The sequence below is a fragment of the Aedes albopictus genome, chromosome 2, assembly GCF_035046485.1.
Source record: "Aedes albopictus strain Foshan chromosome 2, AalbF5, whole genome shotgun sequence".
Classification (NCBI taxonomy): Eukaryota; Metazoa; Arthropoda; class Insecta; order Diptera; family Culicidae; genus Aedes; species Aedes albopictus.
The window spans coordinates 445,039,341-445,051,464 of record NC_085137.1 but is presented as its reverse complement, the minus strand read 5'-3'; the positions used below and the strand labels follow the sequence as shown (position 1 = coordinate 445,051,464).

Sequence of the window (12,124 nt, the reverse complement as noted above, 5' to 3'; positions counted from 1 at the left end):
TTCCATCTTCCCAGGCAAACCATCCGTCGTAGTTTTATCAAAGAACTCACCTCCAGGATAGTGGAATGAATTGTATTGTAGTTGTTTTGTTTTGTTTTAAGTATTATTTATACTGTTATTTGACCGAGCTTTGTTGTTATTTTTAAATGAAAACCATAATTGGGACAGTAAGTCTGTTGATGCAATAATAATAAATAAATAAAATATTATGCACGCGTTGCCTAAGCTGTTAGTCTTATTCAACGATGAATTAGTAAAAAAGCAAATGTTGAAATAAAAAAATATCATGAAGTGGAAGGTATCTTTCAAGATTCGAACTGAGAATATAAGATTGTCAAGCTCATTTCTTTACCCCACAACCACATCTTCATAGTGGAAAGATGATTCCCAAAGTGGTCAACCATATGAGTGTTTACAAATGCAGCTATCGGGGATAGGGCTACATGTCTGGCGTGAGGGACCTGAATCAAAAGTAATATCGCTTATCACATCAGCGTTTCCCGAGCTGGAAGCCGCGATCCACTGGTGGGTAAAGTGAGAACATAGAGGTCGGTCTTAGTATTCAGGTTTCCAGCGGTTTCAAGACAACTGCATATTCTAAATTTGCGCGCTAAACTGAGCCGAAAAAAGAAATTTTCATAATTTTTGGAATCCGGGAACTAGTTTGAAAACCAATTTGAAGTTCGTGTGGGATCAATAAGTTGAATTGCCCCATGGTAGATTTTGTTCTGGGTAAAACTTACTTGCCATTAGTTGCCAAATGGCGAAATAAAAGAATCTGTTTGAAATTGATTTAAGGTATAAAAAAGTATGGAATACAGCGGTTTTAAAAAGGTACTCTTTTGTATTAAACTTTAAAAACATTTTTTTTGAATAAAAAAAAAATCATTGAAATTGGGTTGCGAGTTTCAAAGGCTCGAGAAACGCTGGTTTATCACATTCTATTTTTAGACAACTGGAACCTGTAACACATACTTACATACATAATGTATCGGAATGTGTTTCGCATTGGCTCGCGATACAAAATCGGTAAGTGAGTGCATACTCGTGTTCTGTACTGTCGACCCGAGCAAAGTTTAATAACGATTGTATACCAAAATCAGTTAATAAATATCACACATAATTTACTAAAATTATTTTCAGTTTAGATGAATGTTGTTGCCTCAACAACAAAAATATTACCCATCGCCACGAAACAGCCAATAAATTCTTATTTCCCTCTGCTCGGGACGTGCACCCTTTGGTGTGAGTGTGTACATTTTGACCATCAACATATAAGCACGATAAGACACCACTTATCGATTACAAAAATAGAAATGAATTTCACAATCTTGCCTAATGATGCGATAAGATTGCACCGTATTGCGCATTTCCCACTCCACTAGACGCCTTTCGCAGTTAGCATAAGTGCGGCATCGTGGATAAAACTGCGATTTCGCATCGAATCGTGTCGGTGTCTTCTGCGCACTTATACATTTTAAGATGCTGAATAAGTGCGCACATGACACGGACACGATTTGAAACGAAATCGCACTTCTATCCACGATCCCGCACTTATGCTAACTGCGAAAGGGGTCCAGTGGAATGGGAAATGCGCAATACGTTGCAATCTTATCGCATCGTTAGGCAAGATTGTGAAATTCATTTCTATTTTTGTAGTGTGTATCTACAGCTACATGAAAATTATAGTCGTTGATGACAGTGGGTGCCAAAAAAAAACTGCAGACCGAACGCTCACAACCGGAATTGAATCAAGAACCTTTGGATTGCTGGCCCTACCCACATAGCAACATGACTAATTCCACACCTTGACGCTGAAGTGGCAAAAAGCATCATTAAAATACGTTGTGATTTTTTGCCTCATCAAAATTGACGGTACTTAACTATTTGCAGATGATATAATAGGAAAGGGTCTCCAGTTAGCCTAGTGGTTAAGGCTATGGATCGCCAATCCAGAGACGGCGGGTGTGATTCCCGTTCCATTCGAGACACTTTTTTCAACTCCTTGGACATAATGTACACTGAAAGACGGCTTGCAGTTATGACAAGCAAAAAAATGTTTTCAAATTTACTATGGCTAAACATAATCTTTAACCCATAAACGCTTCTTGTGTGCATTATGTTTCCTCTCATATCAACCGGTTCGATAGCCGAGTGGTAGCGTGCGAGCCTGGTGATCTCAAGATTCTTGGTTCGAATCCGGTTGCCAACAGAAACTTTTTAAAATTGTAAATCGGGTCCATGGTCAAATTGAAAACATTAATCTGTTGAAGCCGTTTTTCTGTGTATCATTGTGCTTGCCTCACAATACACAAATTTATGCAATGGCAGGCAAAGACAGCCCTGCAATTAAGAATAACTGAAGAAGCTAGTGGAATCCCACATTTCGGTTTGAAACGAAAAAATAAACAAAACCTCCAACGCTAGCCTAGAGGAGTTGGAGAATTACTCCACAACAAGTACGTCTTCAATAAATTATTTCTCATCCTGCGAGGTACGCCCTGATCCACTATCCAGACAGGCCTTATGCTTGAAATGGGAGGATAAGTAACTGCAATTTCTGGCAGGTACCGCGTTCAGCATCTGTGTCATCATAAAAGATAGCAAACCCACCGGATAGTTGTGGTTGATAGTAGGGTTCAAATATGTGCTCCTGATTCGTCCGGGTATGATACCGCGATTGGGCAAAGGATTTCTGGGCTCGGACATCTCCCTGGCTTGTTGGCTCTCCTACCATAATCGAGGAGTTCATAATACCGATAAAAGCTGCAATTATGTTTCCCCGAACAGTTCCTTATTATATGTTGAAGTTGTCTTCTGATATAGGTCGTTTTGAATGTGGGAAGAAGTAATTCGAACTTACTTCCTACTTCTCTTGGTGGCACTAAATACTAAGGATACGAATATTGCCACAAAATATCAAAATACTGGTTGCAGTAGATCATCCGAAATCGAATCGAAATCGAATCGAAATCGAATCGAAATCGCATCGAAATCGAATCGAAATCGAAGCGAAATCGAAGCTAAATCGAATCGAAATCGAATCGAAATCGACATTGAATCGAAATCGAATCGAAATCGAATCGAAATCGAATCGAAATCGAATCGAAATCGAATCGAAATCGAATCGAAATCGAATCGAAATCGAATCGAAATCGAATCGAAATCGAATCGAAATCGAATCGAAATCGAATCGAATCGAATCGAAATCGAATCGAAATCGAATCGAAATCGAATCGAAATCGAATCGAAATCGAATCGAAATCGAATCGAAATCGAATCGAAATCGAATCGAAATCGAATCGAAATCGAATCGAAATCGAATCGAAATCGAATCGAAATCGAATCGAAATCGAATCGAAATCGAATCGAAATCGAATCGAAATCGAATCGAAATCGATTCGAAATCGAATCGAAATCGAATCGAAATCGAATCGAAATCGAATTGAAATCGAATCGAAATCATATCGAAATCGAATCGAAATCGAATCGAAATGAGATCGAAATCGAATCGAAATCAAAATGAAATCGAATCGAAATCGAATCGAAATCGAAATCGAATCGAAATCGAATCGAAATCGAATCGAAATCGAATCGAAATCGAATCGAAATCGAATCGAAATCGAATCGAAATCGAATCGAAATCGAATCGAAATCGAATCGAAATCGAATCGAAATCGAATCAAAATCGAATCGAAATCGAATCGAAATCGAATCGAAATCGAATCGAAATCGAATCGAAATCGAATCGAAATCGAATCGAAATCGAATCGAAATCGAATCGAAATCGAATCGAAATCGAATCGAAATCGAATCGAAATCGAATCGAAATCGAATCGAAATCGAATCGAAATCGAATCGAAATCGAATCGAAATCGAATCGAAATCGAATCGAAATCGAATCGAAATCAGATCGAAATCAGATCGAAATCGAATCGAAATCGAATCGAAATCGAATCGAAATCGAATCGAAATCGAATCGAAATCGAATCGAAATCGAAATCGAATCGAAATCGAATCGAAATCGAATCGAAATCGAATCGAAATCGAATCGAAATCGAATCGAAATCGAATCGAAATCGAATCGAAATCGAATCGAAATCGAATCGAAATCGAATCGAAATCGAATCGAAATCGAATCGAAATCGAATCGAAATCGAATCGAAATCGAATCGAAATCGAATCGAAATCGAATCGAAATCGAATCGAAATCGAATCGAAATCGAATCGAAATCGAATCGAAATCGAATCGAAATCGAATCGACATCGAATCGAAATCGAATCGAATCGAATCGAAATCGAATCGAAATCGAATCGAAATCGAATCGAAATCGAATCGAAATCGAATCGAAATCGAATCGAAATCGAATCGAAATCGAATCGAAATCGAATCGAAATCGAATCGAAATCGAATCGAAATCGAATCGAAATCGAATCGAAATCGAATCGAAATCGAATCGAAATCGAATCGAAATCGAATCGAAATCGAATCGAAATCGAATCGAAATCGAATCGAAATCGAATCGAAATCGAATCGAAATCGAATCGAAATCGAATCGAAATCGAATCGAAATCGAATCGAAATCGAATCGAAATCGAATCGAAATCGAATCGAAATCGAATCGAAATCGAATCGAAATCGAATCGAAATCGAATCGAAATCGAATCGAAATCGAATCGAAATCGAATCGAAATCGAATCTAAATCGAATCGAAATCGAATCGAAATCGAATCAAAATCGAATCGAAATCGAATCGAAATCGAATCGAAATCGAATCGAAATCGAAATCGAAATCGAAATCGAATCGAAATCGAATCGAAATCGAATCGAAATCGAATCAAAATCGAATCGAAATCGAAACGAAATCGAATCGAAATCGAATCGAAATCGAATCGAAATCGAAATCGAAATCGAATCGAAATTGAATCTAATCGAAATCGAGTCAAATTCGAATCGAAATCGAATCGAAATCGAATCGAAATCGAATCGAAATCGAATCGAAATCGAATCGAAATCGAATCGAAATCGAATCGAAATCGAATCGAAATCGAATCGAAATCGAATCGAAATCGAATCGAAATCGAATCGAAATCGAATCGAAATCGAATCGAAATCGAATCGAAATCGAATCGAAATCGAATTGAAATCGAATCGAAATCGAATCGAAATCGAATTGAAATCGAATCGAAATCGAGTCAAATTTGAAACGAAATCGCAATCCAAAAAATTTAACATGTGTGGTAGAGTTTTCTTACTGTCAACAGTCTACCTTGAACGCATACTTTTCTAATTACGCTAGCAGAGTATCTAATCAACAATGTCATCGCTACCGCGACGCTGAACCGTTATTTAGTGGCTGTTTTAGATCGAAGGTTTGCAGACGGTGGTCATCTTCACAACACCACAATGGCGAAGAGCTAATGGTGAAACGAGCTAGAGTTGGTCTCACCTTTTTTCATCTTCTACCGAAGCTAATGGCAAAAGCTACAGTAGCATCGTTCCACATTGTTATTGCTAGCTGTTTCGAAGAGCGTCCAATACCTAGCCACTATCAGCACTTGGCTTGCTTCGCATCGCGTCATGGTGCTTCCAAGTGGAAAGAATTGCCATTCGGGTGGTGCTGTACCTAGGTACTACCGTACTCCGCACGGCAATGCTTGTGGTGTGGTGGGTGTGTAATTTGTAGTTTCCTGAATGAATGCTATCTGTTTTTCAGCGAGTTGCTTCAAACTTGTTCAACGAAGGGGACGACGGTGTTGTCAAGGTTGCATGGTTTGATTATGGTTTTTGGCGAAAATTGTAACGTTTTTGCTACACACAAGAATAATAAAAAAGGGGGGTTTGGTAACTGTGGTTGTCTTGTGTGTCTGTATTACGAAATACGGGAAAAATCTATCACGAACCATACATCTTAATATTGTTTGTTTTTCTTATTCTGTTTTACTAGAGATACTTAGAAATCTTAATGAAACCGTACTAACGCAAGATTATCAATTCTCCTTCTCGTTTCAGTGCGACTTGCATCACACATCGTCAACCACCAACAGCACGCAAAGTGAAAAGTGAAAAGCCCCAGAGTAGATTTTTATTCCCACCATTGCAATTGCATTGCTTTGGGTGGGTATCGCGCAATTACGTTATGTGCCGTGTTCGCGTGGCGTGGTCTCCCGTCTGCTGTATCTGAAACGCTCCCCAGCGCCCAGCCCCAGCTTGTTATCGCATTACACCGCAACAACCAACAACGGTTGGGTCGGGTTGATCTCGTTTTCCACGGCGACGGCGACGACGACGACGACTATTTGGGTGATCTTTGTTATTGAATTTCTTTCAGTTTTCAGGTTTTGTAACAGTGGAAACTGGTGCAGAAGAAGCAAAAGCTGGGAAAGTGAAAGTGTGTTACAACTGTGCTGAGGGGATCATTCCGGAGGGTCACTGTGCGGCAAAGTGCGTTCTAAATGTAGGTTACAACAAGTGATAGTGCCAAGCAATTCCCAGAAGTTGTATAGGGGAAAGCTGCGAATCTTAGTCGAAGCCTCTTGGCTCAAATCTGTGAAAGTGAAATACGGTGAAGCGGATAAGGTACTGTCCGGGTTCGTGCACTGTACTGCATCCCGGTTGGACAACGGTGGCGCAGGTGTCTACGGGAGCAAGGCAGCAACATGAGCAGTACGGAACATCCACCGGGAGATCTGGTCAATGGTAGTACGATCAGCCCGAAGCCGACTATTGTTGTCCACCATAATGGGGCAGCGGCGGCGCTGGGCATCGATCCGCTGATTAGCCACGTCGGTGATGGTATCTTTCTGCAGACGAAGACCGCCCAGGGACTGGCGGGCATCTTCGTGTGGATTGCGCTGTTCATCACGTGTCAACAGGTAGGTGCCGGTGTTGAATTATAAACTTTTTTAATGTATGATGAATGGGATATTTTTGAGTACTACCAGTGACCGTATGTAAAAATCATATGTTTTAAAATTTTGATAGACTGCAAAAAAATCTCAAGAGAATAGACACTAGCACCTGCTCAGCCTTCTGAAATACTTCTCTGCTCAATGCCTTCTGAAATACTTCTCTCCGGGTAACCAGATGCACACTCTTTCCGGAAAGGGAATTTCGTAAGATCACTCGTGATTCTGAACTCAAAGTAAGGTGTCCAGCTTTAAATCAAAAATGACTCCAACGTACTTTACCTGTTCAGTCACATCGATTTCAGAATCAAAGAGACGCAAAAGTCGAACGCGATTACGGTTTATCCTTTCCGTGAAAATAACAATAGAAGTTTTACTTGGATTAACCGAAAGGCCATATTGGCGATACCAAACGGTTACAACCCTCCGCATCAGGTTGAAAAAGGTGTTGATGCACAATGTTAGATAGTCGTCGGCAAAACCATAAAATTTAATAGGAAAACCACTATTATTTATTTGTTCACTATCTTCGTCATGGACGCACAGATTGTTTGATTAAACTAGGTTCCTAATTCTATTCTTAAACTCTTATTTAGACATATTAAAATCGAAATCTACACTAACTACATTAAAAGCTTTCAAACACGCACAAAAAGGACTATTTTGACCATAGTTGGTTCTATGAAGCGGGATTGCAAGAAGCGTTGAGCTACGGAATCGTCTCGGTGGAACATTTAAGGGAATTTCACCAAGAAGTGTAGAACAATCGATGTTACCATTGAGGAGATCAAAGACGAACAATCCTTGAAGTTTAACTCTCTTCGTCGCCAAAGATTCTAAATTAATGAGCTGACAACGGTCTGGATAACTTGGAAGGTTAGTTGGATCCGACCATGGAAGCTGCCGCAACGCAAATCGCAAGAATCTACGTTGTAGACGCTCAATCCTTAACGTTTATTATTGAGTTGCTTCAATAGCGTGTCTGCTTCGAGATTCCACAAAAGTGGCGATAAGACTCTCTCTTGGAGACATCCACAAACACTTAATTTCCTAATTGCTGCTTGACGCAATGTCGCGAAGAGATGTCGGTTTTTGAGCATTTGGTGCATCCAATTGGAAATTATTGGATATATACCATGACCCCATGCGGCTTCCAATATGACATCGGTAGGCACGTTGTCAAAGGCACCCTCGATATCTAAGAAAACACCCAAGCAGTATTGCTTTTGTGCGAATGCCTTCTCGATATCATAAACAACCTTGTGTAAAAAAGTTACACTGGACTTGCCAGATAGGTAGGCATGTTGGCTCATATGAAGAGGCACGTTGGCCAGATGTACATCACTGATGTATAAGAAGAAAAAAGGTCAAACTGATAGGTCTGAAACTCTTTGCTTCTTAAACTTTACAGTAATAACCCGCCACGATTTGGGAATATACCGTGTAGCACAACTGCAAATAAGTTTTTTTTTTCAAAACATGTTTGCCATAATAAAATCTCTTCTGAAGCAAAATAAATCCTATCTGCTTCATTAGTTTTGAAGAAGCAAAACTCTTTTGTGCCCACTCAATCGATTCTATAGTTACAACACTCCGGGCCGAAGCCAGAGATTCATAATTGCAAGAAAAGATATCAGGTTCATTAGAAGATATAATAGTGAAATCGCCATTTGGTAAACGAATATCATTCACTAGAAAATCATTAGATTTTGTTTAACCGACTGATTTCACTCAAACTGCACAGCAAAAAATATGAAAGTTAAACAGCATGTAAATTGAACATTAATTGAAATTTGCAGCAAAAAAATGTAAATTACCAGCATTTAACGTCAGCCGAGCAGCCCGCTGCTGGTCAGACGGATTGTTTACAGATTTTAAAGCATATTCGCTTGAAATTTACATGCATCTGCTATAAATCACTCTCCGTCATCATAGCTAATCGAACGGCTGCTCGTAGCTATGACGGTTTCCCCGTTGTCTCTCTCAGTACACTGCTCTCTGCAGCAGCCGAAGCAGGTCGACAATTCGTTCGTTTTGGTGGAAGCAGTTTAGCTTTGACTGTCTGCTACTCAACAAGCTGAGATAGCCGAGAGTAGTCGGGCGAGTTATTCACATCCCAAGGATCTGAGTTCGATTCTCGCTCAGAGCTCAATTTTACTTTAATATCTGCAATGTAATTTTAGGATCGCACAAAAATTCCCATCATATACGACGGGGTCCTATTGTTACATTCGATTTGTCGTAGTTTTACAGGTTTTTTTTTCGTACTGTGTGGAAACATTAAGTACAAAGGTTTTTCCAGCCGGATCGTTCAGCAGACCGGAGAGGTTTCTTGTAGGCCTTGCGAGCCGATCTGAAAGCCTCCGAGCCAGCCGAACGTCATCTGTTCCAACTCTTTTTACATTGTTTCCTGAGTCCTCTCTTGTAGTCCTCACAGACCGCATGTAGCAAGCTTCTTCAAAAGCTTACATAATAAAAGTCGTTGTAGTATCAATTCAACGGTATCATCTAACTCACTTGCAGTGTCAAAAGATGGTGAAGATGGAATTTGGACAAAAATACAGGAGAACTTATTTAAAATAAATCCAAATTATTGAAAAATTTTGGCCGATACTTGAAGAGGCGAACTTTGCAGTTCTTGTTGAGTGAATATATAAAGGATGATTTTAAACTAAAAGATACATTTACTGCGTTTTTTCAAGGAAAAACAAGGAACAAGCTCACCGATCATCAATCATTTACTCGAGCACCCGTCGACCTATCGCTTGAAACGATACGATCGTGCGACACTATTTTTCAACACTCGCATACACAGCAAAGAACAACATAATACTAGCAAATAAGCAGATAATAGCGAACGCGATCGATTATGCTGCCATACTCACCCCTTACAGGAGCGATGCATGCACAGCAAAGAACAACACAATACTCTGTTCAAAAAAGATGTAGGGTAGTTAATCAAAAGTTGAACCAAATTGCGGCTTTCCGAAGTAGCGCAAATTTTGAGTGATTTTTTCTCCCACATGGAAATAATTTACTACGGTAACATATTATGTACGTGAAAGCCACGGGTATAAGCTTTCTGTTAAGTGGTAAAAAGTTTGTATTTGCACCGAATTTCATTTGAAAATTCGATTATTCGTCAACTATGATTTTAATCTTAATTTGAACCATCGTAATCATAATTTGAACCAATTTTAATCTTAATTTGAACCACTGGCGGCAGCAGCTCGAGCATCTCCCACAACAGCCAATTTCGTGCTGAACAATAGAAAAACACATGGATCTGCTAATTCCCATAACTATTTTTCATTAGGCAGTAGAATTTTAACTAAGAATATTCTAAATTCTTCAGGAACTTGGAAACAAAATTTGGATTTTTTCATCCCCCAAGAGTAAACAAAACAACCACTAGCGCAGTCTGCCGGCCAACACGGGAAGCTCGCCCCCGTTTACTAGTTCAAATTTAGATTACAAATGGTTCAACTTAAGATAACATTCTCCAAGTAAGAATTACTTAAATTTGATAATTTTATGACAAATAATGCGGAATATTACTCGGTTGGTCAATTCTACGATAAATAAGCTTTCATTTGACTTGTTTACATATTGCGTGTGATACAATGCATGAGCTGTACGAGTGCATCGAAAATGTGCTTTCTCTGGGGGGAAATGGGTGAAATTACAGTGATTTTTCAATTGCCTGTTTTCTATGACAAAAACGCTTTTTTCAATGCTTTTAAAGTCCATGTTATCAGGTTATATTACGGAAAGCTGTTTAACATCTTTTTCGGGACAATATTTGCCTAAAAAGTACGTCGTTTTAATGAATTTCGAAATGATTCAAATTAAGATTACAATTTGACTAGTTCAAAGTTTGATTTCTTACCCTAGTGATGATCAGATAAATATTTATTGATCTGACACATGTCAATTGGTCAGATCGTGACTAATTCTGCTAAAGCAAAGTGTTATGTCTAAAGCCTGGAACACATAGCGTCCGTTTCGTTGAGGTTTGCGTTTTTTTGACAGTTTTCCCATGAGAAATGTGTCAAACTACTGTCATGCACACGCAAACGTATGCATTGTGTGGGCCCAACTAACAATCACTCATTTAACAGGCACCGTTATGATGAATTAATTCAGCATAATGTTGAATAACATTTGAATTATTTTCACGTACAACCTATGTTCGGGTTTTGTTCACACAAATTTGGAGAAGTTATAAGGCATCATGTTGTGCACCAACTTAATTTTTTGTTGTCAAAACGTTTTACAAATGTACAAGAAAGTTATTATTAAGCTTTGGCAAAAATGACTGAAAATAAATAAAATGCAAAAATGTTGAACTCTCACGAGAGTAATTATTTGCTCTCATTTTGAGAACACCTATTATGAAATAAGAATTACATATAAAATTACCTAAATCCGGATTAGAACTCGAGACCTGTCGATTGCCAGCCGCATGCCTCCCTATCTGCGCCATCCTAGAGATGGTGAGATACAGCACCCAAAGCAAAACATAATCTTCCCATGACTCAATAATGATCACTCCTGAACTTGTGTTCAGCAGTGGTGAATTAGCACAGCACGAGGTAATCAACTGAACAACGCCTTATACTTCAACAGCTGTTCAGCTCAAAACACGTGTTTTCCATTCTGATTTCGCTGTCAGTATTTTTATCGCACTGTGAGAAAACTTGTATCGAATGCGGCCAAAAAGTGTTGGTGCTTATTGAAGATATTGTTTCCAGACAAACTAATTGCGATATGAATATGTTTTTATTTTTATTATTAAATATCGATCTTCAAAAATGTATGACAATATGTGGTGCGGTATGGTCTTGGACATGGTGCATTCACAGCATCTGTTCAGGTAATCTACTCATGCTCAGTCGAAGATCCGTTAAGCAATTTTTTATTTATACTTTTGTCATGAAATCTTGATATTATGTTCAATAAATAGTGCATAAAGATGTATAGGAATACTTGAAATGTGTCGACTTATGAATGCTGTTTCGTTATCTAGTTGGCTGTGGGAACAATATTCAGTAAACACGACAGCACTGAAATGTCAAATGCATGGATCCAAGCGTCTCATACAATCGAACTGCTACGGAAGATAAAAAAATATAATAATCAAGGTACAAGATATCTTGTTACAGACTAATAATAATAAAAAAATGCCTCATTTTTACGTTGATTACGTCTCTTG

The 12,124-nt window shown here is 38.8% G+C and overlaps 1 protein-coding gene across 5 annotated transcripts in view; it reads left to right on the top strand.

Moving 5' to 3' along the window:
• Positions 1 to 12,124, top strand: part of LOC109420223 (transmembrane protein 184B) — a 93,673-nt gene that overhangs the window by 18,363 nt on the left and 63,186 nt on the right. For 4 of the 5 annotated variants that reach the window (XM_062853798.1, XM_062853800.1, XM_062853802.1 and 1 more), the window contains exon 2: positions 6,333 to 6,876. In XM_062853798.1, the coding sequence (XP_062709782.1) occupies positions 6,661 to 6,876 (216 nt within the window). In that variant the 5' untranslated portion in view covers positions 6,333 to 6,660. The remainder of the gene's footprint in view (positions 1 to 6,332; positions 6,877 to 12,124) is intronic. The other variant, XM_062853799.1, reaches the window with a different exon arrangement.